The sequence below is a fragment of the Cnephaeus nilssonii genome (genome assembly GCF_951640355.1).
Source record: "Cnephaeus nilssonii genome assembly, chromosome: 6".
NCBI lineage: Eukaryota > Metazoa > Chordata > Mammalia > Chiroptera > Vespertilionidae > Cnephaeus > Cnephaeus nilssonii.
In genome coordinates, this window is record NC_137077.1 from 89,486,610 (window position 1) to 89,514,264 (window position 27,655).

Sequence of the window (27,655 nt, forward strand, 5' to 3'; positions counted from 1 at the left end):
GGCCAGCCTGGCGCGGGTCCGGGCCCCGCCCCCTGGCAACCGCACCCCGCACTGTTGCCACCGCCAATTGGCCCACGCACCAGCCGCTCCTCTCTCATTGGCTCTTTCCGCCGTCCGGCGTGGCGGGGTGGGGTTCTAAGGGGCGTAGGAACTCCGAGTCAGAGGCGCCTGCGCCCGAGCGGGGGTGACGCGCTGGGGCTGGGTGCCTGGACCACCCTGCGGGCAGGGACGCTGGGAGCAAGTCGGTCAGAGGAGCCGCCCAGCCCCCACAAACAGAGCGGCCTCCCCGCACCTCCTTGGTGTGTACACAGACAACCGGGAGGGAGCGCTACCCGAGGTCTGTAATATTAGAACTTACAGAACTTAAAAAAGTTATCGCACTTGAGTGTAATTAATAGCATTCCAAGGTCAAAGTTGTTTCCACATTGGTTTTGCATTTCTTTTTTTTTCTTTTTTTAATATATTTTATTGATTTTTTTACAGAGAGGAAGGAAGAGGGATAGAGAGTTAGAAACATCGATGAGAAAGAAACATTGATCAGCTGCCTCCTGCACACCCCCTATTGGGGATGTGCCTGCAACCAAGGTACATGCCCTTGACCGGAATCGAACCTGGGACCTTTCAGTCTGTAGGCTGATGCTCTATCCACTGAGCCAAACCGGTTTCGGCTGGGATTGCATTTCTAAGAAGGCTAGAACTGGGCACAAGCTAGGAGAGCAGAGCTTTGCACTGGCTGGGTCAGCCTCCATTCGCTGTGACCCTGAACATGGTTCATTATTTGTACTTTAAATTCCCATCTATAAAATAAAAAGAGCAATCCTTACTTGTCTACCTTGGCCTGGACCTGACAGAGTAGGTTCCTAAAGCTGAGTGAGATGCTGTTTGTATGGTGAAAGCACAATGAAGACATTTTGTTAACTGGGCAGTTCAACAATAGTAAGAAGTAGTGTTCTCTGAAAAGTTCCCACACTTATTTATATACTTTTTAAAAAAATCCTCACTCGAGGGTTTTTTAATGTTGACTTTAGATAGAGAGGAGAAGAGAGAAACATTGATTGGTTTCCTCCTGTACCCACCCCATGGGGGCTTGAACCCTAAACCTAGGTACCAACAACCTAGTTATGTGGCCTGACCGGGTATCAAACCTGCAACCTTTTGCTATATGGGATGACACTCCAACCACCTGAGCTACCTGGCCAGGGCTATTTACATACATTTTAAAGTTACTCCTTTTTTAAAAAATTATTTTTATTGATTATTAGAGAGAGAAACATCAATGTGAGAGCAAAACAATGATCAGCTGCCTCCTGCAAACGCCCTACAGGGGATTGAGCCCACAACCCAGGCATGTGGCCTGACCAGGAATCGAACCGGTGACCTTTAGGTACATGGGACTATGCTTAGCCAAGTGAGCCATACATACCGGATAGGGCTATATACATACATTTTAAACAGTTACTCCAAGATATCATTTTGTCACTCTATTTAATATTTATAGATTATTTTGGTTGGAAATAAAAAATCAAAACAGCAAACCCAAGTATGTCCCCTTTATATCTCTGATTCTACAGTTGCCACTATAACAGGGCTTGCTGCCTTTCGTCATCTTGCCTTTCTGCAGAAGAGCCAAAGTTGCTCAACTATAAAGTCAGAGTTTGCTTTGATTTTTTCCATCCATCGGGTCATAGAGGAAGCTGCCACTGAGCACAACAGAGTTGGTACTCAAAAATGTGGAATAAATTAGTTTGAATGAGGTGATTAAAGGATTAGTGAGTAGTGGTTAAATCAGTGATGGGCAACCTTTTGAGCTTGGTGTGTCAAACTTCGCCAAAAAACTGAGCATAACTCAGGTAATGTGTCACTTTGAGGAAAAAACATTATTTCGCAAATGTTTCATCCTCAGGAGCAGCAAATGTTTCATCCTCGGCATGCGGCCGCCTCAGCGGCTGCGTGTCATCAGAAATGGCTACGCGTGTCAGTGCTGACACGCGTGTCATAGGTTCGCCATCACTGGGTTAAATCAAACAATGAAGACCTTTAGTGGCGGAGGCAGTGTTGCTGCATTATTGGCAGTCAGAAGCAGGGTTCTCTAAAAACTTTCTGCAATCATTTATTTAAACACAATTTAAACAGTTACTACAAGATATTTTAAAATTTTAAACAGTTAATACAAGAAAAATACAAAACACTAAAAACTGTTTATAAATTTTAAAAAGCCAATCTTGGAACTGGTTAAAATACCTTTTTTCTTGATGTTATTGGTATTATTTCCATTTTATTCTATTGATGAACTCTTCTGTAAGTCAGAAAAGTAACTTTAGCAACTCTATGAACAACAGCAATCAATTTCTTGAGATTACTGATATCAGAAATCCAGTCAGTTTTTCACAAGGAACTGGCTTTTGCTGAGCTTCCCTCTCTCCCTGAGGTAAGTGAACAGGTGCCGTCGTCTCCTCCACGTGACCTTCACCCCATACTTCTCCTCGGGGGTGTCTTTAACCAGAACAGGCCCAGGCTCTGGGCTCTCGGGAGTGCTAGTGTGAAGGGAGCAGCTTGGCAGGCTGTTTTCCTTCTGATCTGGGGGAAGCAGCCCCTGCTTCACAGAAGATGGCTCTGGGGTCTGGATATCAGGCGCAATGAACATGTAAGGCAAGTCTTGAAGTGCATGTGCTGACATTTCCCCACAGCTTGGGGGACTGAGCATTGGAACTAAGGGCGTTTCGGAAATGTCCTTTACTGAATGATTGGGGCACTGCTGGATTAAGGGGCCTCCAAGTGTGGCTGAACTGGAAGAAGCCTGTGGACTCTCAAATGTTAGATGTGGAAACTTGGAGGTGACAGATTTTCGATTTGAATGTCTTGCCTGGTCTCGGTGATGATGTTTCCCTTTCCTGTTGGCTGGGAACCAGCTTTCTGGTGTTGTATCAAACTGAGGTGATACCTAAGGGTCAAAAACAAAAAAAAAGTGAGGACAGCTACATACCAAGAACAAACCTAAGGGAAGAAACTATATCCAATGACCAGAGACCAGAATCCTAAATGGGACTCACTATAGCCCTGGCCGATTTTGCTCAGTGGTTAGAGTGTTGACCCTTGTACCAAAGGGTCACAGGTTCAATGCCTGATCAAGGGCACGTACCTCAGTTGCAGGTTCGATCCCTGGCCCCCCTACTGGGGTGAAAGCAGGAGGCAACCAATTGATGTGTCTCTTTTACATCAATGTTTCTCTCTCTCTTCCCCTTCTTTCCTTTTCCCTCCCTTTCTCTCTCTCTTAAAAAAAAAAAAAAAATCAATGAGCCTGGCCGGTGTGTCTCAGTGGTTGAGTGTTGACCCATGAAGCAGGAGATTATGGTTTGATTCCTAGTCAGGGCACATGCCCAGATTTCGGGCTCAATCCCCAGTAGGGGGTGTGCAGGAGGAAGCCTATCAAAGATTGTCTCTTCATGTCAATAAAAAAATTTTTTAATCAATGAAAAGTATATATATCCTCAGGTGAGGATTAATAAATGGAACCCACTATTGTAAGGGACACAAAACAAAAATACCTGTCTAATGGGATATTAATAGCAAGGGATATGAGCTTGGGCAATCTATTTGATCTCTCCAGCTTTCAGTTTCTTCATGTGTAAGAAAGGGGACAATGCCTCCTTTTCTTTATCACCCTATACAGCTGCAACTTGTTTAACTATCTTTAAACTTTGAGGGCAGAGACCAGCAGTCTTATTCACCATTGATCCCAGCACCTAGCAGAATGCCTGCACAAAGGCCCCAGGTAAAGAATGAATGGCTGAGTGCAAGAATAGGGAGTGAGATTGTAGATTGAAAGCAAATAGCACAGGACCTGGCATGTAATCAGTTCTTAATAAATGTTCATTATTATTCTCATCCACTGGATTCTAACATTTATGCTTCTTCTACAACCATGAGCAAATATGTCTCTCCTAAGCAATCCTGAGCAATTTATATTTATTAAGCACTCCTAAGCAGATGTTATGCTTTAGTCTGGTCCTTTTGCTATACTACTTCCCAGACATACAGTAGCTCTATGGGCTTTTAAGCTGTCAAAATATGACATAGGCCATTTCTGTGGGTTTTTTTCGAGGTTCAATTTGTTAAACAGTAAACAGAGTACTTAGCTCAGGAAACAATCTCATTTTTTACTAGTTCTGCCATTTATCTGGATTTTCTCACCCAGCTACTGGATAGTGAAATTTTTATACTAAGCTCTTTCAGAGGAATGTGGGGGCTGAGGGGCCGGTGGGGAGAGAAACTCCAATTCCAGCCAATCCAGGTTGAACTTTCTGAGTTCAGTTTGAAATTAGAAAAGAAGATATAGCAGAAGAGATGGCTGACGAGACAGAAAGAGTATATTGCCTTGTCCCTGCCCTGTGAATCTTATTCTTTGAAGGCCCTGCTTCAAGGAGCAGAAGAATGAGTATTTTGAGAAGCCTAACAGAATAAGTCAAAGTAAGAATCCCATGGCCTACCCAGGAAGTGATGGTGTTGTGGTCAATGGGCTTGCTGGGCACCTGTCTAGTGTGGGTGATGGGAAGCTGTGGCGATCTATAGCAGTGTTTGGGGCCCTCCAGGGGCTGTTGGTGGAATAGCAGCTGGGCTTTCTGGGATGTTTGGCGACGTTTTTTTCTGGGAGGCATCAACAGGTGATTGAAGAGCGGTTAGTAGCCACATGGTGCTGGGTGTAGTCAGGTACCAGGAGAGGCTCCAATTCCAACCCATGCCTGCAGAGAAGAAACAAAAGCTCTTACTCATACTCTGCCAGTCTGTTCTACTATCAACTTACCACTCCTACTGAAAGATGTGGGAAGTACAGCTTCCTAACCTACACCATCAAGTTAACAAGTTGTTCAAAACAAAACAAACAAGCCAACAAACAAAAAAAACAGTAGTTCACATGCAACATCTGTTCAATGAACACTTATTGAGCATGTGTTAAGTGTCATGCTGGTGTTGAGAATTTAACAATGAAAAATCATTTATTCTACGATCATTTATTGAGTGCCAAGCAGTTGTGGGACACAGAAGTCAGACTGTCCCTGTTTCAAAGAGCTGAGAGTCCAACAGCGGGAGAGATAATTACAATAATAGGGCCAGTGCTTCCACTCATCCCAAGGGAGGCTTTCTAGAGAGGATGGCACCTGACCTAGGTATAAAGGGCAAGGGAAAGCAGGGAGGGCACTCCAGGCTGAGGAGCAGTGCACACAAAGCACAAAGCGTGTGAAGGAGCATGTGAATTCAGGGAATCACAAACCCCATGTAGCTGGACACAGGTATGAAGAGATGAATGGCAGGAACGGAAGCTGGACATGGTGTCAGGGTTAGTTCAGAAAAACCAGGCGTGCTCTGGTCAGTGTGGCTCAGTTGGTTGGGCATCATCCATGCACAGAAAGGTTGCCAGTCGATTCCTAGTCAGGGCACATGCCCAGATTTCGGATTCATGTACGTGGTCCGGTGCATATGGGAATCAATATCTCTCTCTCTCCCCTATTTCTCTCTCTCTAAAATCAATAAAAACATTTTTTAAAAGAAAAACCAGGTGTATCATATGAGTTTGATTTTTAGCCCAAGTAGTCATTGAAGAATTTCAAACAAAAAGATATGATCACACTTGGATTTTTTAAACTTTCATCCCATATCATTTTATATTTATGTTTTTAAATATATTTTTATTGATTTCAGAGAGGAAGGTAGAGGGAAGAGAGAGATAGAAACATCAATGATGAGAGAGAATCATTGATCTGCTGCCTTCTGCACGCCCCCTACTGGGGATCGAGCCCGCAACCCAGGCATATGCCCTTGACTGGAATCGAACCTGGGACCCTTCAGTCTGCAGACTGATGCTCTATCTACTGAGCCAAACCAGCTAGAGCCCCAGATCATTTTAAACACACACAAAAGTAGACGAAATAATATAATGAACCCCTATGTACCCATCACTCAGCTCCAACAACCATCCCCCACCATCCACACCCCTAACCACATCCCCTTCCCCTGTATTATTTGAAGAAAATGTGATACTCCCAATCATTATATCATTCCCATTAATATTATCAAATGTTCACATTTTTAATTGTCTTATAAATGTCATAATTGGTTTTTGTTTTGTCTTTTAGACAGGTCATCCTGGCAACAGTGTGAAAAGAGAAAACAAGTGCCCTGGAAGTAAGAGGACCACTTTTAGGAGGGTACTGTGTTTCCTAAGTGAAAAATGGTGAGGCCTGAACCTGAGTTGTCAGTGGAGATCGGAGGCTGGAGACAGAGGCAGGATCAACAGGACCCAGAAAGTAATAAAAAGTCTGAAAAAGTATCCACTTTTTCTCTGACTCTAGTAACAAGATCAATTTTATTTGTTGTTGTTGTTGTTGTTGTTAATCCTCACCTGAGGATATTTTTTCCATTGCTTTTTTCAGAGAGAGTGGGAGGGAGGGAGAGAGGGAGGGAGGGAGGGAGGGAGGGAGGAAGGGGAGGGAGGTGGGGGGAGAGAGATTGATGTGAGAGAGACACAGCGATTGATTGCCTCCCAAACACGCCCCAACTGGGGGTGCGGGGGGAGGGGAGGGATGGGAAGTGAACCTGCAATTGAGGTATGTGCCCTTGACCAGGAATCAAACCCGAGACCCTTCAGTACACAGGCCGATGCTCTAACCACGGAGAATACCAGTCAGGGCTAACCAGATCAATTTTAATACAAGCTTCATCAATGTAATGGTGGGACAGAAGTTTGAATGCAATAGGTAGAGAGGTAAGTGCGAGGTGCAACTGAGCATCCTAGACTTAGAAAACCACAGAAGGCAGATTGGTTCCACTATACATTCATGATTCAGTTTTTCAGTCAACAACAACAACAGTACTCTGATTTATGTCACTAGGCAGTGGAGATACAGGTTAAAAACGGGGGGGAAGCGGGGATTTCTACCCTCAAGAAACTAACATTTTTAAGCTAATACCTATTAGTTCATTCATTCAACAAATATTTATTGATTGCCTACTGTGTGCTAGGTACTATTCCAGGTGCTGGAAATATATATACCAGAGAACAAAATCAAATACCTACCCTATGACACTTACATCTTAGTTGGAAGTGATAAGAGGTATGGCGAAAAATCAAACAGGATAAGGGATTGAGCTGACTGGGTGTTACTTTAGACAGGGCTGTCAGGGAAAACTTATCTGAAAAACGATATTTGAGCAAAGACCTGAATAAAAAAGAACAAGCTCAGCTGGTGTGGCTCAGTGGTTGAGCATCGCCTTTTAAACATGAGGTCACAGTTTGATTCTCAGTCAGTGGAGGTGGGGGTGTGTGTGCAAGAGGCAGCCGATCAATGATCTCATCATTCATGTTTCTATCCCTCCCTCTCCCTTCCTCTCTGAAATCAACAAAAATACATTTTTAAAAACGAAAAGAAAGGAGAACAAGCAAACAATAGAAAGATGTGAGCGGCATGCACTCTTCCTCTGGGGAGCGTGCCGCACCTTCCCCTTCTCCTCTTCTTCCCCCACACGCAGGCCTCTCCTAAACTCTAAGGGACCCCACCAGAGGAGCAGTGGACAGCGGCTCGTCCTCAGCTAACCCCCTGAACCTGTCTCCAAGGCCCCTTTTCTCTGACTTCCCAGTGAGCCAAAGCAGCGCAGCCTGGCTTTCCTGTTACTTCTTCAGTGCTAAGTTCTTCCTTACTTCACTGTCCCCCGCTTTAAAAACATCCCATCTGAATGTGCTTTTGCTGTGGCCAATAAATTCTTGCTTGCTTTACTAAAAAAAAAAAAGATGTGAACGAAGAATAGTCCAGGCTGCAAGCATAGTAAGTGCAAAGACCACAATGTGGGAATATGCCTGACTCTTTCAAGAAACAGTAATGTCAGCAGGGCTGACCAGGAGAGGGTAGGAGATTAGAAACAGTTCATGTGATACTGGGCTTTATAGGCAAGGTTAAGGACTCTGGATTTGATTATTCCTAATGTGATAGGAAGCCACTGAAAAGTTCTGGACAGAGAAGTGACATAATCTGATTTATAGTGGGGTTTTTTTATTGATTGATTGGAGTGAGAGAAAGGGAGGGAGGGAGTGAGTGAGAGAGGGAGAGAGAGAAGTATCAGACTTGTTGTTCCACTTATTTATGCATTTATTGGATATTTTTGTCGTATGTGCCCTAACCAAGGATCAAACCCACAATCTTGGCATATGAGGAAGACACTAACCAACTGAGCTACCCAGCCAAGGCTGATTTATACTTTAAAAATATTTTATTGATTTCAGAGAGGAAGGGAGAGGGAGAGATAATCAGATACATCAATGATGAGAGAAAATCATTAATGAGCTGCCTCCTGCACGTCCCCTACTAGGGATCAAGCAGCAACCCAGGCATGTGTCCTGACCAGGAATCAAACCATGACTTACTGGTTTATGGGCCAATGCCCAACCACTGAGCCACACCAGCCAGGCTTATTTATACTTCTTTTAAAAATATATTTTATTGATTTTTTTTACAGAGAGAAAGGGAGAGGGGGAGAGAGTTAGAAACATCGATGAGAGAGAAACATTGATCAACTGCCTCCTGCACACCCCCTACTGGGGATGTGCCCGCAACCAAGGTACATGCCCTTGACCGGAATCAAACCTGTGACCCTTCTGTCCGCAGGCCGACGCTCTATCCACTGAGCCAAACTGTTTAGGGCTGATTTATACTTTTAAAAGATAACTTGAGGTGCTTTGTGAGAAAAGGTGGGTTGGGGAACGGGGGTGAGAAAGGAAGCAGGAATTCAGAAGGCCTTACTGCAGGAACCCAGTGGAGAGGGACACTGGTAGCCAGGGTAACAGTGAGAAGCGGTGAAATTAACCAGCCTCAAGTGGACACTACTGTTGTGTCGAAATCCTACTATATTTAGGTATCAACTTGTTTTACACAAAGATTATCTTAAAACTTTTCCACTTTCTTAAAACTTTAGAACTCTCCTTCTCTATCAATAAATGACCTATTTCCTACTTCACAACGAATACAGGGCACATCAAAGGACATTCATTTTCCAGAAATCATGCAAACCTGCAGCCATCCCCCTTCTTTCTTCTGTAATTAGAGGTCAAGTCTCTTTTGCTCTCTCTTTTTAAAAAGATATTTTTATTTGTTTCAGAGAGGAAGGGAGACGGAGAGAGAGATAGAAACAATGATGATGCCTCCTGCATGCCCCACACCAGAGATCGAGCCCGCAGCCCGAGCACGTGTCCTGACCTGGCTCATACATAGGTAGATGCTCAACCACTGAGCCACGCTGGCTGGGCCCCTTTTGCTTTCTAAGGCCTTTCCCGCTGGTTGTGCTTTGGAGCCAAACATTTCAATAACCACCTAAAGGTAGATGACTTAAGTATTTATATATTTAGCTTAGAATTCTCCACACTCAGGACTCATATATCCCGCTGTCTATTTAACAGCAACTTAGATGTCTCAAATGCACTTCAAACTTAATATGTTTAAAACTGGATTCAGGATCATTTCCCCTGCACCCCAGCCACAAAAGTGATTATCCTCCAGGGCCCTTGCTCAGGAAATGGTATAATTCATTCAGTTACACATCCAGAAACCTTAGCATTTCCCTTTGCCCTCTCCCATCTGACCCAACACCTCTTCAACAGGTCTTCAAGAATGCCCCTTTCTCCTCTCCGTGTCTCTCTCCCCACCTCCCCCCACCACCCTAAAAGTCCCAACAATCCAGGCGTTGATAATTAGAGTAGCCTAACTGTTCTACCCGAATCCACTCTGGCACCCCCTGCAGAGGCCTTTTAAAAGAGCCTTTGTACTCACCAAGCCCCCTCCAGCTACACAACCTTTCACACCTTACTCCCTTTGCTTTGAGGGTTTCCCTCCCTTCTTTGCATAAAGACTTCAGATCCCACCAAGCTTTAGTTAATCAGAAAAGCCTTCCCTGACCTACCAAGGCAAGATCTCCTTATTATAGATACTCAAAGTTATCACTGACCTCTAACTTATCACTTCACGGCTATAACTCTCCACTAGCTTATTTTTTAAAATATATTTTTATTGATTTAAAAGAGGAAGGGAGAGAAACATCAATGATGCATGCCCCCAACTAGGATCTACCCGGCAACCTGAACATGTGCCCTGACCAGGAATCTAACTGTGACCTCCTGGTTCATAGGTGGATGCTCAACCACTGAGCAACACCAGCCGGGCCCCATTAGTTTATGTGAGCCTGTACTCTCTCTTTCCTTCCATTAGACTGTAAACTCAAACCTCCTCTGCCATTGTATCCTAGCAGGGCCTGGAACACAGTAGTTATTCAACATTTGTTGAATAAGTTAGCAATACTATATAGAAAAGATTGGTTTGAGGGGTGGTGGTGGATGAGACATCAGTATTTGAAGATCTGGAGCTAAGGTAGGGTTTAAAGTGTGTAATTTTTTTTTTTTAAGATGTTGGAAACTTGCCTGGTTGGCATGGCTCAGTGGTTGAGCATCGACCTACGAGCCAGGAGATCACGGTTCATTCCGGGTCAGGGCACATGCCGGGGGTTGTGGGCTCGAGCCCCAGTGCGGGGCGTGCAGGAGGCAGCCGATCAATGATTCTCTCTCATCCTTGATGTTTCTATCTCTCCCTCTTCCTTCCTCTCTGAAACCAATAAAAACATAGTTTTTCATTTAAAATGTTGGAAACTTAGATTAAGAGACTATGCTGCCCTCGGACTCTCGATATGGTCGGGGGAAGCAGACGATCGTTGGCTGTTGGTACGCGGAAACCACCGGGGCAGACTCCCTAAAGGCAGGCCGATCCGAGGGAGGCGGGCGGGGGGCCTGGGTGCTCAGGCGAGCGGTGGGGCTGCACTAGGGCGAGGGGGCCGCCCCAGGCGCCGCCGGAGCCCCGGGCCCCGCCACCGCCGGAGCCCCGGGGCGCCCTCCCTGCCTCCCGCAGCCGCTCCCTCCCCACGAGCCGGCGCAGCCGCCTTACCCGCCGGGAGGCGTCCGGGCCGCTGATCCCCCAGCCGCCGCCGCGTTCGAGCCCGGAACGCGGAGACAAGGGCCGGCGCCGATTGGCGGCGCTCCGTCACGTGACCGCAACGCTCCGCCGGCGCCAATTTTAAACAGCGGAACAAACTGAAAGCTCCGGTGCCCGACCCCACCCCCGGCCCCTGGCCCGGGACCCCCTCCCCTCCCGGGATCCCCCGGGATTCCCCACCCCTCCCGCACCGCCGGGGATCCGGCGGGCCTGGCGCGAGTCCCTGCCCGGCGCCCTGGCTCGGCCCCCGGGTTGGAGGAGCCCGGAGCCCGCCCTAGGAGCCACAGCCCAGCGGCGACAGCGACTGCAGTCGGGAGGTGAGCGGGAGCCGAGGAATGGAGGCTAAAGCCGGGTTTGGGCGCCCGCAGGGAACAAGGTGGGGGGCCGCGGTCAGGGGGTCTAGCCGCGGGGCGTGGGACAAGAGTGGAGGTTTGGGGCCACTCAGGAAGGAGGTCTGAGCGAGAGTGCACATTTTTTCTGCATCTAACCCCCTGTCCTGACCTCATTTTTTTCTCAAAGCACCCCTCGGCCTTCCCTGGAAGTTTGACCTCTGCACCCTCCCCGCAGCCTCGGAAGGGCTCGGGTGGCCTACTTTCCTAGGCAGACTGTGGCTGGGATGAAGATTGAGCCGACTTTGCATTAAGTCAAAAACAAACCTGCTTCCAGGTGCTCTCCCCATGATACCACACTGCTTCCACTCTCGCCTCTTAAAGGACCCTTCTCTTAGTTCTTGAGAACCCTGCAAGGTTTCCCTGGTCAATATGGGGGTGGGGTCAGAGGAGTCACTCTGGAAAGCTCCTGGGCTAGATAAAGTGTTGACCATGATAGGAAGAGACTGGTCAGAAAATAGAAGGGAAAATTAAGCCTTAGGAGATATCTTTGGCGGGAGGGGGGGGGGGGTTGAATAGCATCTACTGATTGATGGGGGAAGGAGAGAGGCTTGATGAGATAGTAGGTAGAAGTAAAACTGAGATTTGAAGGTAGAGGAAACCTAGATATAAAGGAAAGGGAGGAGGCAAAGCGGAAAGGGCAGATGGCAAATGTCATGAATGTGACGATCATTTTTAGGGCCATATTAGATATCCTATAAAAGAGACAGCCCATTCCTTTGTCAAAGTACCTCTAAATAAGATTGCACAATTTTACATAATGGTAGAGTATTCTATATACCTATTAAAATCAATAAAGCACAATTTTTTAACAGATAAAACTATTTTTTTAACATTACAAAATTACCTTATATTGATGGCAGCACATTTTAGTAAGAAATGTGGACTATAGTCTTGGTTCTGGAAAAGAAATTAACACAGTAACATGCTTAGAAAATTAAAATGTGAATAAGCACCTGCAAGTACTAGAATGTCACTATATAAATATTTTGCAAATTGTGAAAGAAAAATGTACTTTTTAAAAATATATATTTTTTATTTCAGAGAGGAAAGGAGAGGGAGGGAGAGATAGAAACATCAATGATGAGAGAGAACCATTGATCGGCTGCCTCCTGCACACCCCACACTGGGAATCGAACCCATAACCCAGGCATGTGCCTTGACCAGGAATCGAATTGTGAACTGCTAGTTCATAGGTCAACACTCAACCACTGAGCCACGCCGGTTGGGCAGGTTGTTTTCTTAAATCCTCACCGGATGATATGTTTTTATTGATTTTTAGAGTGGGAGAGAAAAAGAGAGAGGCATTGATGTGAGAAACATAGATAGGTTGCCTTTTCTGTACATACCCCAACTAAGGATCGAACCTGCAACATAGATATATACCCTGACCAGGAATCGAACCCAAGATCCTGCTGGTGCACATGCCAACACTCCAACCACACTGGCCAGAGCAAAATGTTCCTTTTGAAAATCAATGCAAGTATACTAGCCTATGAAATGAATGGTACCCCTTCTTGCTATGCAGTGCACAGTCTGCTCAATGTTACCATGAGCCTCAAAGGGTGCAGCTTTCCTTTTATCTAAGGTCTTTTATTTTTATTATTTTTTAGATGCATGAATCATTTTAACTTGCTGAACGTGTGTTATGGGCTGTGGAGTTGGCTCCTAGTCCTGATGACCCTATGAATGAGTGGCGTCCACAATGTCCTGTCCTCAACAGACCTACTCAGTTCCTGTAGACTCATGCCTGTGACTTCCCTCTTTTTTTTTTAGAGGACGTTTATTAAAGCTGGGGACAGTGAAACAAGGAAGGGCCTAGGATAGAAGAAGCAATAGGAGAAAGACTAGGTGGGGAAATGAGCCTAGGCTGGGGTGCTTTGACTCATTAATAAGTCAGAGAAAAGGGGGCCTTTGGGACACGTTGGGGGGTTTGCCTAGGACCAGCTGCTAGGGCTCATTGCTCCCTGGTTGCAAGTCTAGTGTGGTCTCTGAGAATTTAGGGGATGCATACCTGTGGGGGAAGAGAAAGATGCCGGCATGCTCCTGGGAGGGAGAACGCTCCCCTTTTATGGGTGGACTGGGGATGTTTCTTCAGTGATGTGGAAATAGTGCAATGGTACAATCTGCCTTTCTCTCTTGAATGTATTGACACTGATCCTTTTATTTATAAACTAAGATGTTGTAAAGATATAAAGGTCCTATCCTAGAATGGATTATGGGATCAGAGTTTTCCACTCCTTCTTCCCAGTATTCCTGTCCCTACAGTCACTGCAAGCCATCTGAATTCTAGTAGGCAATACTAGTCATTTCTACATTTTTGTAAGTACCCCACTTGTTTCTGCAGCCAAACATTTTCAAGCTTCCAGAAGACCTTTGGCTGTGTTGACTTAAGTTCAACTCAATCCCACTTTTCCCATTTAAATTGCTTCTGTTTGCTTCAGTTTTAGCTGTCTTTTGTCAGTGGAATTCATCTCCTTATTGTCTGAGGTCTTTCCAAAGGCCCAGGGAGTGTTCACTTGGGCCTTTGGGCTCACGCTCCTGGTCAGAGGAAGAGGAACACCTCTCTCTAACAAAACCTCCTTCTCATCCTCACAGATCTCTGACATCCTGCTGCTCCTTGCACTTTCCAGGGTCCATTCTTGTGATTCTCAATGGAGAGTGAAAACATAGATTCATAATGAAAACCAGCCCCCATCGGCCACTGATTCTCAAAAGACGGAGGCTGCCCTTACCTGTCCAAAATGCCCCAGGGGAAACATCAGAGGAGGAGCCTAAAAGGGCCCCTGCCCAACAAGAGCCTGGTGAAGCACAGGCCTCCAATGAGGCGGCAGAGTCCACCTCTTGCAAGTTTCCGGTTGGGATCAAGATTATTAACCACCCCACTATGCCCAACACCCAAGTGGTGGCCATCCCCAACAATGCCAATATCCAGAGCATCATCACAGCATTGACCGCCAAAGGCAAGGAGAGTGGCAGCAATGGGCCCAACAAATTCATCCTCATTAGCTGTGGGGGAGCCCCCACTCACCCTCCAGAACCCCAGCCTCAAGCCCAAACCAGCAATGATTCCGAGAGGACAGAAGGGATCAGCAAGACCCTGGGACCAAAACCTGCAGCTACGGATGCGAATCTTCCTAGACCACCTGGAGCCCTTCTCGGGCAGAGATGGGAGAACTGTGGTATGTGGTCTGCAAGGCAAAGGGGTGAGGAGCTCAGCCTTTCCCTTTTGGTGGCAAGGACTGCAGTCAGTCAGGTTGATGCCTACAATAGATAGCATGTAGCCTGAACCAGGGGAAAGTCATTCTGAAACCTTGACCCAGATCCTGTGGGCACTGTCCAAAGGGTTGTAATGGTCATTTAGCACTTCTAATTGCCTTCTTTATATTGGAAAAGGATTTCTTTATTGTTTCTGTTAATCTTTCCCATCAACTGTATAAAGAAGTAGGGATCTTTATCTTAATAAAGGAGAAAACTGAAGCATGAGGAGGAAACGTGGTTTTCTCTGTGCAGATACTTATAGACTCTTTTATAAGGTTGCCTTGACTGATCTCTAAGGCTCAGGTTGGCCCAGATTGAAATGCAACTTGAAACTATGCTCCTGAATTTCTCCTGAGATCCATAATGGGGTGGAGTTCCTGAGTGCCATAGTAGATTCAGCATGTATTCCCTTGTCCCTAAGGATAGAGCTCTTGGAAAGGTGATCCCTATCCACCAATTTTGATGGGCCTGCTGGGCATCAGATCAGGCAGCTAAGTGACATCTTGGATTATTTCCCCTATAGCTGGCGGTGAGGCCGCAGGCTGCACTCTTAACACCAGCCTGACCAACATCCAGTGGCTTGGGAAGATGAGTTCTGATGGCCTGGGCTCCTGCAGCATCAAGCAAGAGATGGAAGGAAAGGAAAATCAGCACTTGGAGCCGAGTCAGGTTAAGGTGAACTGTCACTCACTAGGGACATGAGAGCCCATGCAGGGAACTTCTAAGAAGGGAAATGGACCAAGTGGTCTATGCAGCAGAATTTCCAAGTTCTTGTATTAGCGTTCACTTAGGCCCGTGGTCGGCAAACTGCGGCTCTTTGGCCCCTTGAGTGTGGCTCTTCCACAAAATACCACAGCCTGGGCAAGTCTATTTTGAAGAAGTGGCGTTAGAAAAAGTTTAAGTTTAAAAAATTTGGCTCTCAAAAGAAATTTCAATCGTTGTACTGTTGATATTTGGCTCTGTTGACTAATAAGTTTGCCGATCACTGACTTAGTGCAATTCTGTTTAACTTTTGAGCTACCTTTCTGTTTGGGATCTTTCTCCCCCATCTGCAAAATATCCTTGAGGGCAGATTCCTCTGGCTCACTGTATTCTATCAGCACTGAGTTTAGTACTCCCTTAGGTATTCAGGAAATGATAAGGTCTTAGATTAGAAAGCCAAACTTTAAAGGAGCAACCCAACCGTATGAAAGAAATAAAGCATTTTTATCCAGATAGTTTCTTATATGTTACTAGAAAATAAAGTGAGTTAGATGTTAATTTTAAATATTTCCCCAGCAATCAAAATTGATTTGACCTAATTGTGTGGCCTGGGGTTGTTTTTCACAATTGCCACACACCTGGATTTGTTGTATATACCTTTTTTTTTTTTTTTTTAATTTTTTACAGAGAGGAAGAGAGAGGGATAGAGAGTTAGCAACATCGATGAGAGAGAATCATCAATCAGCTGCCTCTTGCACACCCCCTACTGGGGATGTGCCCGCAACCAACGTACATGCCCCTGACCGGAATCGAACCTGGGACCTTTCAGTCCGCAGGCCAACGCTCTATCCACTGAGCCAAACCGGTTTTAGCTGTATATACCTTTTTTTTTTTTTAAGATATTTTTATTGATTTTTTTACAGATAGGAAGGGAGAGGGATAGAGAGCTAGAAACATCGATGAGAGAGAAACATCGACCAGCTGCCTCCTGCACACCCCCTACCAGGGATGTGCCCGCAACCAATGTACATGCCCTTGACTGGAATCGAACCTGGGACCCCTCAGTCCGCAGGCCAACGCTCTATCCACTGAGCCAAACCGGTTTCGGCTGTATATACCTTTTAATCATTCATTCCACAACCTTTAAAAGTGAAAATTTGCATGGATGTGTACATAAGTAAAAATTGAGCTGTTCACTTATAACTTGTATACTTTATAAAGTTATTTATATAAACATATCAAATACATATAAACTTACAAATATCATAAAACTCAATTTTTTTTTAAAGCTTAATATTTTGAAATGTGAATGATCAGGTCCTTGCCTAAGACTTCATCAAATTCACACTTTGTAGACATTTTTCTGTCCTGTACTCAGAAATATTTCACACAAACATTGAAATGAGATGGGTTTATTCACATCACATCAGGAGAAAGAATTGGAGTAAGAGCTAGGTCTCATGGGCCCCAGGCCTGAAAAATGGGTGTGGTGGGGTTTTTTTTATTATTTCAACTACCAAAAACTGGATACTTATTATTGGGAAATATCTTCAACAAAATTAACAAAGACAGAGAAGTGGTTCTACATTGTCGTACTGGATTGGATCATCTCTAAGATCCTTTCTAATTCTAAACTTTTATTCTATGGAATAGTGGTCTGGGATGAGTTTGTTCCTAGTGTGATTTTTGTAGGATAAGAGGTTTCTCTAGGAAATATTATTCAAGGGGGGCTGGAGGAGGTCTTGTGAATTCTTCCATGTCATTCCCTTTTCTCTCTCCCTCTGGTTTCTCATAACCCTCAGGTTGAGGAGCTCCCAGGAGGATCAACATCCTGGCAGGACTCCATGTCTGAGCGGCCGCCGTACTCTTACATGGCCATGATACAATTCGCCATCAACAGTACCGAGAGGAAGCGCATGACCTTGAAGGACATCTACACGTGGATCGAGGACCACTTCCCCTATTTTAAGCATATGGCAAAGCCAGGCTGGAAGGTACTGTGTTCCATAACAACCCACGTGGAGGTCACTCTGGTCCGACAGTTTGTCTACACAGGTGTCCAATACTTGATGTCTGGTGCTTTGAGAAAATATAAAACGTAAAGGGGGGACCCTTTTCCCCTCCCTACATGGGAGTCTGTACTTGTTCTTCAATAAATTTCCACCTTTGCTATACCAAAAAAACACACACAAAAAAACGTAAAGGATGCTAGAACTATAAACAGTTGTAACTTTTGGATTATGACTTGATCCTGCTGAATCCAGGCAAAATCATCAGTAAGAACTCTGCAGCCACTTTACCTGTCACTACGTAAGGTTTACCAGGACTCTTCTATGTAGCACTAAACCCAGTTTTGTGCTACACTGAACAGCAGCTGGAGTGACTAAGTAGCTTTCTGAAAAGATCTTTTAAAAACAATGCTATCTGTGAGGCTCATGATTCACCTCTAATGTCACATAATATTTCTAGAAGGCAGGGATTTTCTTTCATTTTATTCATGGGAAAACAGAGATGCCTGGGAGTCACTAGGTCACACTACAATGTCAGAGCCACAGCTCAGGTCCTTTGACATACTCAGCTCCAAGCCAAAGGTTTTTTGTTTTTTTTCTCCCACAGTAGAACTTTTAACCCTTTGCACTCACTTGCTTTTTTCATCGAGCTGCTACAGATGCTAACTGTGTCGAGTCACATTCGACATCCGAGTGCAAAAGGTTAACTTCACATTCTTACCTCAACTAAATTTTCAAGTTCCTTATTTCCTTTTTTTAAAAAATATATTTTTATTGATTTCAGAGAGAAAGGGAGAGGGAGATAGAAACATCAATGATGAGAGAGAATCATTGATTGGCTGCCTCCTGCACGCCCCCTACTGGGGATTGAGCCCGCAACCCCCGGACATGTGCCCTTGACAGGAATCGAGCCTGGGACCCTTTAGTCCCCAGGCCAATGCTCTATCCACTGAGCCAAACCAGCTAGGGCCCAAGTTTCTTATTTCTTCACTCTCCTAAATTGCTATTGATTATTGCTTCAAAGTCTCACTCATCTTTTCTAGCTCTTGACAGCTATCCAGGTCTTTTCTTTAACACAAACCTAAGAAATGGTACCGCCTTTATCCCCGTAGGATAGATGGGCTTATGGCTGAGGTGGACGGCTCTGCAGTGTGGAGGTAGGGATAGAATTGGACACTCGACAAAGTCTGTGCTGGGCACAGTGTGTGCGTCCTGAGGCTGATATCCCCTGAGGAAACATCAGGGGATGTCTCTGAAGCTAAAATCGCTGATAACCGGTTGTCTCTTCTTCCAGAATTCCATTCGCCATAACCTTTCTCTTCATGACATGTTTGTTCGAGAGACATCTGCCAATGGCAAGGTCTCCTTCTGGACCATTCACCCCAGTGCCAATCGTTACTTGACCTTGGACCAGGTGTTTAAGGTGAGTTAAAAAAATAGGGTTAGGGTTAGGGTTAGGGTTAGGGTTAGGGTTAGGGTTAGGGTTAGGGTCCTGGTTTCTTCTAAATGGGGCCAGAGTTGGAGGTTGTAATATCCATCTCAAAAGGAAACCAGAGATCCTTGTGATGATCTTATCTGATCTGGGGAGAGTTAGATGCCAGCCGGCCCATAGTTGATTTGCATAAAACTCAATGAATTAAGTACAGTTGACAAACACCAAATGACACACTTTAGTACTAGACCAGGCCATAGAGAGGACTACTTGGATCCAAATAAGAGGACTTCCCAGGATAGCATTTCCCTAACTGCCCTATGGATAAGAACTGCTTGGGATGCTTATTAAAAAACAACTTCCCATCCTAGCCTGTTTGGCTCAGTGTATAGAGCATGGGCCTGTGGACTTAAGGGTCCCAGGTTCGATTCCTGTCAAGGGCACATGCCCTGGTTGTGTGCTTGATCCCCAGTAGGCGGGTGTGCAGGAGGCAGCCAATCAATGATTCCCTCTCATCATTGTTTCTATCTCTCCCTTCCTCTCTCTTCCTCTCTGAAATCAATAAAAATTTATTTTTAAAAATCCACACAACTTCCCAAGCCCCTCTCTTGGGGCTTCTGATTCAATGGGTCTAGAATGGGCCCAGAAATATGTATTTTTAAGAAGCATCTCAGGTGATTCTTACAGAGAAAGTCTAAGAAACCTTGTTTTTTAAAAGCCCTTCTTTAGGCTGGAGACCAAAACCGAGCCAGCAGAACAACTCTTTAGAAGTGATTGTTTTGGGATTTCAGAATGCCCATAATCATTCTGTTGGGAGGGACAGTTGACCAGGGTGGCCCTCAGCATCAGGCAGGAATAGGTGTTTTTCCCAATGTGGTCAGATTGATTGACCATGCCGGTGGTAACTTCATCTCATTTCTCTCCCACATTGCCTGCCCACCACAGCCACTGGACCCAGGGTCTCCACAATCACCCGAGCACTTGGAATCAGTAAGATTCTTTCCCTCTGGCTCGGGGTTTGGCCTTGTTTTCCTTTCACTGCTTAGCATGGCTTTAGTGGACAGGGATAAGACTGCCAGCCCTAAATTCAGAGCACCAAGCTTCTGGAGTGAGGAAATTTGTGACTGTCACCTCATCTCCCCAGTGGAGGGCTCATGCCCACTTCTCCTTTCCCTCACATGGGCAATCATGAAGGTGCATTGAGCAGAGCGGGCGTGGCAGGAGGACCTGCCATGGGCTTGGTGCAAGACAGCAACCACAGTGCATGGCGTAGGTCTGGCAGGCAGCAATGTTTTCTCTCACTTTCAACCTGGCTTTTCTTTGCCACTTAGAGCTACATGCCTTAGCATCCCCTGGGGGTGGTGAGGACACATGGATGAGGTGCTAGGACCTGTCACCATAAACCTGTATGCTGTCCACCTTTCCCACTAACCAGGCTTGGTGACATTGCTCACCTGCATCCTCCCAGAGCAGCTTTGGTTTCTGGGCTGTTGGTTAGCTCAGTGCACGGTACCAGAGAAGCCAGTGGGTTCTCCCACCTCCTCCCCTGCCTTATTAACCCAGGTTTCTCTCTCTTCCTATCTGCCACACACAGCAGCAGAAACGACCCAATCCTGAGCTCCGCCGGAATGTGACCATCAAAACTGCACTCCCACTGGGCGCACGTTAGTATGGGAGAGCGGGCCTCAGACCTAATCCTTGTTCTGGGGGCATATTTTTAGGGGATCAGACTCTGGGATTCTGTGCCTAGCTCAAAGGGATTTGAGCCCAGAGGAGAGCACAGCTCCTGGGATTGAGAAGGGTGTGTCTCTGGACCCATACCCCTCATCTCTCCTATTTTCTCCTAGGGCGGAAGATGAAGCCATTGCTACCCCGGGTCAGCTCATACCTGGTACCCATTCGGTTCCCAGTGAACCAGCCACTGGTGTTACAGCCCTCAGTAAAGGTGCCATTGCCCCTGGCAGCTTCACTCATGAGCTCAGAGCTTGCCCGCCACAGCAAGCGGGTCCGTATTGCCCCCAAGGTGAGTGGCTTCTGTTTTTCTCTGAGGATTATGTGCATTGGACCTACATTTGCAACTACACTCTACTGAGTGTTCCTTGAATAGCTTATAAATCAAATTGGGTAGGTAAGACATAAAAACAAAGGAAAATTTAATAGCATATAAAAGCTAAAAAGGAATTTGACTACAATGTAAGTGTTGTCAGAAGGCTCATAAATACCTGATGAGTGTGTAAGAATTAGGACAAGGTCATTATGATACACTAGTGGCCCGGTGCATGAATTCATGCACATATAAAGGAAATTAACTAGAAGAAATATTTTAATATCGCTATTTGCCCTTTCTCTATAATAGAAGTGTCAACCAAATTCACGATGGACAATGACAGATGGAAACACATGCATGTGATTGGCGCCAGCAAGAGCTTTTATATGTATCTCGCATGCGCGAGTCAACTTAGCCTTTTATAGATACAGAATAAACTTGCTTAATTAGACCTGCTTTCTGATTTAGCTAAACTTTTTCCAGCCCAGTGAAGCACCCCAACTTCTCAAATTCTCTTTCGGGTAATTGTCAGCAACACAGCAGTTAATATCAACACGAAGCAGATCATTATTGTAGACTAGAGGCCAGTTGCACGAAGATTCGTGCAATAGGTCTTCCTTCCCCTGGCTGCCGGCATTGGTTTTCCTCCAGCACCCAGGACACGGGCCGCAGCAGAGTCAAGCCTTCAGCCTTCAGGCTTGGCTCTGGCCGCAGTGGAGCCAAGCCTTCAGCCTTCAGGCTTGGATCCGGCTCCAGCCTTCAGTCTTTAGTCTTTGCTGGGGCGGAGCCTTCAGTCTTCACTCCGTGCCTGTGTATTTTGTTGGGTTAATTTGCATAGTCACTTCTCATTGGCTGGTGGGTGTCACAGAGGTACAGTCAATTTGTATCTTTCTTTTATTAGTGTAGATCATGCAGGGAGAACAAAGGGTAAAATATTTAACTGCCGCAGTGTTTGACTATATTCTGTGCAGTGAGAAAACCTGAAGTCATTTTCAAGGTCCACCATTTCTTCTTTTCAGTCGGGTCAAGTTTCTAAGCTTTCTAAATCTCCATTTTCTGGCTAATGAAAAGAAAATAGGATTCCACTGAGTCTCCTATCTACCTACTCCAGGACTTCTGTGAGGATCAAATGAGATGAGGCACAGGAAAACGCTTCACAGACATTTGATTACAATGTAAAGTGTTTCCATCTGGCTATAAAGCAAGTGGTGTCCTAGGCTGAAGAAACTGCAAGGAGGCTAGTCGTTGCTAGGGAGAGGAAGACAGGTGTTGCTACTTGATGTCATTACCCAGACGGAGGGAAGAACACTTAGCATATTAGCCTTTTATATAGATAGATGGGCTGGGGTGGTTAAGGAAGAATTTTCAAAAGCAGATCTTTTTTTAATTAAAAAAAATGTTTTTATTGATTTCATAGAGAGAGGAAAGGAGAGGGAAAGAGAGTCAGAAACATCAATGATGAGACAGAACCATCGATTGGCTACCACCTGCAAGCCCCCCACTGGGGATCGAGCCTACAACCCAGACATGTGCCCTGACCAGGAATTGAACCATGACCTCTTGGTTCATGAATCGGCACTCAACCCCTGAGCCACACCGGCTAGGCAAAAGAAGTATATCTTAGAAATTGATTTGGGTAAACAGATAAGAGTCAAGAGAGTATAGAGGCAGGAAATGCCAGTTTGTACCCAGTAATAGTGGAGTGAACTGGTCAGTCTAGCTCAGGGTTTCTCAGCCTCCATACTATTGACATTTGAAAATGGATAATTCTTTGCTGGGGGGGGAGGTGCTGTCCTGTTCACTGAAGGATGTTTATTGGCATCACCTGGTCTCTCCCCACTAGGTGCCAGGAGCACCACCCCCCGCTACCAACCATGTGAAAATTAAATTAAAATGTCCCCAGACATTACCAAATGGCCCCTGGTTGATAAGCATCATTGGTCTAGTTTGAGAGGAGGGTAAGTTAAGACCATATTTTGATGAGCAACCAAGTCTGGACCTAACCCTCTAGAAAAGTTTTTGTGAGCAGGAGCTGATCTGTAACAAAGTAGGGAAAAGGCTCCACCCACTTCACTGAGATAGAAACAGAATGGGCTCTGGAGTTTAGAGACTTGGGTTGCTTTTTAAATTTTTTAAAAATTATTTAAAATATATGTATAAAATGATACGTACCACCATACATAATTTTACATACGTACTTTAATATGATTGTAGCATGTATATTGTTTTTGTTTTAATGAAGTCTTTTACCCCTTTTTCTTTTTTTTTGCTTCCCCTCTCCCACCTTCACCCATATCACCCCTGCTCCTCAAATAACCATAATGACAATTTACTCTGCTTTCTTCCATATTTTATCTATTCTTAGTATAATAGACATACATATATAGTCATAGCCATTTTTTATTGTTGACAGTATTACAGATGCCCCCAAGTTTTCCCCTTTAGCCCCCCTCCACCCAGCGCTCCCCTAGCCATTTTATTTACTTATTTATTTTATTATTTTTAAAAAAATATATATCCTACATAATAAAAAGGCAATATGCAAATTGCATCACTCCACTACGCCCACGATTGGGCTGGCTGGAGGCGCGGGGGGCGGGACTCAGGGTGGCTGATTGGCTGGCAGTAGGAGCGGGGGGCGGGGACCTAAACGGTTGGCGCTGCGGGAGGACCCATGGGGCCCGCGGAAGACACCGGTGGCTGATTGCGTGGCTGCCGGCACCAATTTTCCGCCAGCACCAGTTTTCCTCTGGCCACCGCCCCCCATCGGAGCGCCTCCTGAGTCCCGCCCTCAGCCTTCAGGAGGCGCTCCGATCGGCGGGTGGCCAGACGAAAACTGGTGCTGGCGGAAAACTGGTGCTGGCAGCCAGGTGAAGGAAAGTCTATTGCACGAAACTTCGTGCAACGGGCTTCTAGTGTGTGTGTGTGTGTGTGTGTGTGTGTGTGTGTATATATATATATATATATATATATATACATATATATTTTTTTTATTGATTTTTTTACAGAGAAGAAGGGAGAGGGACAGAGAGTTAGAAACATCGACGAGAGAGAAACATCAATCAGCTGTCTCCTGCACACCTCCCACCAGGGATGTGCCCGCAACCAAGGTACATGCCCCTGACTGGAATCGAACCTGGGACCCTCCAGTCCACAGGGCAATGCTCTATCCACTGAGCCAAACCAGTTACGGCTAAAATATATTTTTATTGATTTCAGAGAAGAAGGGAGAAAGAAATAGAAACATCAATGATGAGAGGGAATCATTGATTGGCTGTCTCCTGCACGCCCCCTACTGGGGATCAAGCCCACAACTCAGGCATGTGCCTTGACCAGGAATCCAACCGTGACCTCCTGGTTCATAGCTTGACGCTCAACCACTAAGCCACGCCAGCCAGGGCCCCCCTAGCCATTTTACATATACACACACAACACATGGAACATTGAAAATGGGATTATATTACAAGTCACCTGGCATAGCTCTAATTCATTGTCTTTTGTTGTTGTTGTTAATGCTTACCTCAGGATATTTTTCCATTGATTTTTAGAGAGAGTGGAAGGGAGAGGGAGAGGGAGAGACAGAAATAAATATCAATGTGATAAAGACACATTGATTGGTTGCCTCCTGCACGCACCCTAACCAGGGCCGGGGAACCTGAACCTACAACCAAGGTATATGCCCTTGCCTGGAATCATAATTCATTGTCTTTTAATGGTCACATAATATTCCATGGTGTGGCTATGTCATAATTTTTCAAACCATTTCACTTCTATGGGCTGTAACACTTTGTTTCTAATATTTTTCTCGTATGAGCAACACTGCAATAAATATCTTTGCAAGTATTTTCTTACTAGTGCTTTTATTTCTATGGAATAGAGTCCCAGAAATGAGATTGCTAAGTAAAGAGGTATTTTAAATTTTATTAAATATTGCTAGATTGCTGTTTAAAAAATATGTGATAATTCACATTTCTACTAGCAATATATGACAAGACCTATGTCTTTGCTAGCAATTGGCATTGTTCATCTTTTTAATATTTGCCCATCTAATGTACATAAAATTATTTCATCTTTGTTTATTAGTAAGTGTGAGCACCTTGTTATGTTTATTCACTTGGGATTATTCGCTGTGAGATGCGTATTTATGGACATTGCCTATTTTTTATAGGGTTTTGTTAATTTGTTCTAATTCATTTTATTAAAATATTAACCTTCTGTCTTTTAGGCTGAAGATTTTTTTTTTTTACTTCCATTGTTTGTTTCTTAACTGGGTTTATGGTTTCTCTTGCCATAGTAAGATTTTACATTTTTATGTAGTCAAATTTATCTCTTTTCTCTCTTACAGCTTTTGGGTTTCCAGTCTTGATTAAGAAGGTCACCCTCAGATTGTACATGTAGTCTTCTAGATTCTCTTTCAGGATTTGTATGGTTTTAATTATTCTTTTATCTTTGTATATAATATAAAATAGGCATCCAACTTTATTTTTTCTCAGCTAGATACTAATTATGCCAGCACTGTATTAAATGCTCTACCTTTTCCCCCTGGAATTGAGCTACCACCTTCATCATATATTCTCATATTTAATCGTTTTTAAGAATTTAAAAAGACAAAAAGAGGATTAATAGCAGCGTGTCACTTATTTTAGTCATCATTTTATGTCCCTCCTCGTGACTGGGTCGAATCTCAAGGCTTCAAGAGCTCCCTCTCATCTTGTCCCTGCTTCCCTTTCAGGTGCCACTAGCTGATGAGGGGGTCACCCCTCTGCCCACTGCAGGGCCAGTGAAAGAGGAGAAACTCCTGCTTGGAGAAGGGCTGTCTCCTCTGCTTCCAGTTCAGTCCATCAAGGAAGAAGAAATACAGCCCGAGGAGGAAGTGCCACTCTTAGGGAGGCCCATCAAGGTGGAGAGCCCGCCCCTGATAGAGTGGCCCTCGCCGTGCCCATCTGTCAAAGAGGAGCTGTCTCAGTCCTGGGAGGAGGACTCCCCTCACTCTCCCGCTCCAGAGTCCAAGCAGTCCTACAGTGGGCTCAGGTCCCCAACCCGGTGTGTGTCTGAAATGCTCGTGATTAAACGAAGGGAGGGGAGGGAGATGAGCCGGTCTCGAAGGAAACAGCACCTGCTGCCTCCCTGTGTGGATGAGCCCGAGCTGCTCTTCTCAGAGGCCCCTGGGACTTCAAGACCAGCCACAGAGCTCACTCTCCCTGGAGGGCCCTCTGTGCCCGCCTCCCAGCTTGGCTACTCCCAGGAGGAGGGAGGACCTTTTAAGACACCCATTAAGGAGACGCTGCCCATCTCCTCTACCCCAAGCAAATCTGTCCTCCCCGTGAGCCCCGAATCCTGGAGGCTTACACCCCCAGCCAAAGTTGGGGGGTTAGAGTTCAGCCCAGTACGAACCCCTGAGGGTACCTTTGGCCCCCTACCTGACTCCCTGGGGCTGACAGATTTCAGTACCACCCCACTGAAAAGTATCCCCCTCTTTGATTCACCCCAAGAACTCCTCAATTCTGAGCCCTTTGACCTCAACTCTGACCCCTTTAGTAGCTGTTCCCTCTCAGAAATGGAAGTCCCCAAGCCAGGCTACCCCATGGTCGGGGAGCCACAGGTTGCCAGCCTTCCAGCCAACCGTTCCCTGACAGAAGGCCTGGTTCTGGACACAATGAATGACAGCCTGAGCAAGATTCTGCTGGACATCAGCTTCCCTGGCCTGGAGGAGGACCTGCTGGGCCCTGACAACATCAACTGGGCTCAGCTCATGCCTGAGCTGCGGTAGAGACCTGACCTTACCCTTGCTGCTCAAGCTGTCTACTCTTTGCAGTTGTGTGGCTGGGCCATCCAAGGCCTGAGTAAGGACAGCAAGCAGGGACTGTCTGCCCCTCTAACCCCACCTTGTTATGCCAAGGCAGACATCACGCGATAGTCACCACTGGGCCCTCTACAAGTCTCGAGGCCCTGGTATCTGAACTCTGTGCCACCCTATGCTCCCCTAGAGAATCTGATTCCTCATTCCCCCTGTGAGAACTGAAGGGTGGGCATAGCAGAAACAAGGATGAAAAGAGATTAGGAACTCCCAAAACTGTTTGTATTCTGTGCCCAGCAGTTTCACCTTCCCTGTTCCTTGCAGGGTGTCCTGTAAATAGTGTATATGCTCCAAATTATCCTCTAATTTTAAATGTAGCTTATTTCCTTAGATCATTATCTACAGACTATCAGAAGATGAGTAGGATGACGGGGGTTTCAGTTTGCTTCCTGTTCCTTGCTTTTAGTCCCTAGAGAAGGGGGACCTGTAGTGCACGCTTTCCTCCAGGCCCAAGTCGCCTGCCTCAGGGTTCTTTACTGTGGGCACCCAGACAAGCAGATCTGCTTGCCAGAGCCCCTCTTACTATTCTTCCCTCCCACCTCCCCATGTTTCCAAGAAGAAATCCTGGTAAAAATGTCTCTTATAATGTGTCAAGAGATGAATTGGGAGTGGGGGGTGGATGCATCTGAAGCAGAGTGGGTGCCCAGCTGTGTGCCCAAGTGACGTTTCTCTGATAGTGCCCCTAATCATGCCAGAGAGACTAGCACTGATGAGAACCTGGCCTGAGGCTTGAGAAGGCTAAAAGGGTCCTGGCCTGCCTGGCTTCCATAGCTTGCACTGCAGCTTTGCAAAGAGCCACCTAGGCCCCGGCTGGCCATATGCATGTGAGCCAGCGCAAGAACACTACTGTAACTACTCAATAAAACCCAGGGTGTAAGAGTTGCTCTGTGTGGTGTGTTGGCGTCTGGTCCCTTAGCAGAAGAAGGGATTGGGAAAG

At 45.6% G+C, this 27,655-nt stretch overlaps 2 protein-coding genes across 8 annotated transcripts; one reads left to right on the top strand and one right to left on the bottom strand.

Moving 5' to 3' along the window:
• Nucleotides 1-1,332: 1,332 nt before the first annotated feature.
• On the bottom strand, nt 1,333-11,065 carry RHNO1 (RAD9-HUS1-RAD1 interacting nuclear orphan 1). Of its 2 annotated transcripts, none has more exons than XM_079774089.1 (3): nt 10,974-11,065; nt 4,530-4,739; nt 1,333-2,941 (listed from the first exon to the last, which is right to left on the bottom strand). In XM_079774089.1, exons 2-3 carry the CDS (start codon nt 4,653-4,655, stop codon nt 2,378-2,380), a joined length of 690 nt encoding a protein of 229 aa, XP_079630215.1. In that variant the 5' UTR covers nt 4,656-4,739; nt 10,974-11,065; the 3' UTR covers nt 1,333-2,377. The 2 variants fall into 2 exon arrangements, with proteins under 2 accessions (XP_079630215.1, XP_079630214.1); XM_079774088.1 differs by having other exon boundaries at nt 4,488-4,739; nt 10,974-11,064.
• Nucleotides 11,066-11,127: 62 nt separating this feature from the next.
• On the top strand, nt 11,128-27,421 carry FOXM1 (forkhead box M1). Of its 6 annotated transcripts, none has more exons than XM_079774083.1 (10): nt 11,131-11,338; nt 11,541-11,687; nt 14,044-14,592; nt 15,195-15,346; nt 17,176-17,367; nt 18,677-18,805; nt 19,760-19,804; nt 20,409-20,478; nt 20,662-20,837; nt 25,594-27,421. In XM_079774083.1, the coding sequence occupies exons 3-10, from the start codon at nt 14,091-14,093 to the stop codon at nt 26,629-26,631; spliced, it is 2,304 nt and encodes a 767-aa protein (XP_079630209.1). In that variant the 5' UTR covers nt 11,131-11,338; nt 11,541-11,687; nt 14,044-14,090; the 3' UTR covers nt 26,632-27,421. The 6 variants fall into 6 exon arrangements, with proteins under 6 accessions (XP_079630212.1, XP_079630211.1, XP_079630209.1 ...); XM_079774082.1 differs by having other exon boundaries at nt 14,009-14,592; nt 25,594-27,420; XM_079774086.1 differs by lacking the exon at nt 11,541-11,687 and having other exon boundaries at nt 11,128-11,338; nt 14,009-14,592; nt 23,870-25,671.
• Nucleotides 27,422-27,655: the final 234 nt, after the last annotated feature.

Coding starts and splice junctions, on each gene's coding strand:
- RHNO1 (XM_079774088.1), bottom strand. CDS start 4,655: ATGCCTCCCAGAAAAAAACGTCGCCAAACATCCCAGAAAGCCCAGCTG. Junction 2,942..4,487: donor ACAACACCATCACTTCCTGG/GTAGGCCATGGG, acceptor TTTGACCCTTAG/GTATCACCTCAGTTTGATAC.
- FOXM1 (XM_079774083.1), top strand. CDS start 14,091: ATGAAAACCAGCCCCCATCGGCCACTGATTCTCAAAAGACGGAGGCTG. Junction 15,347..17,175: donor TGGAGCCGAGTCAGGTTAAG/GTGAACTGTCAC, acceptor CATAACCCTCAG/GTTGAGGAGCTCCCAGGAGG. Junction 20,838..25,593: donor GGGTCCGTATTGCCCCCAAG/GTGAGTGGCTTC, acceptor CTTCCCTTTCAG/GTGCCACTAGCTGATGAGGG.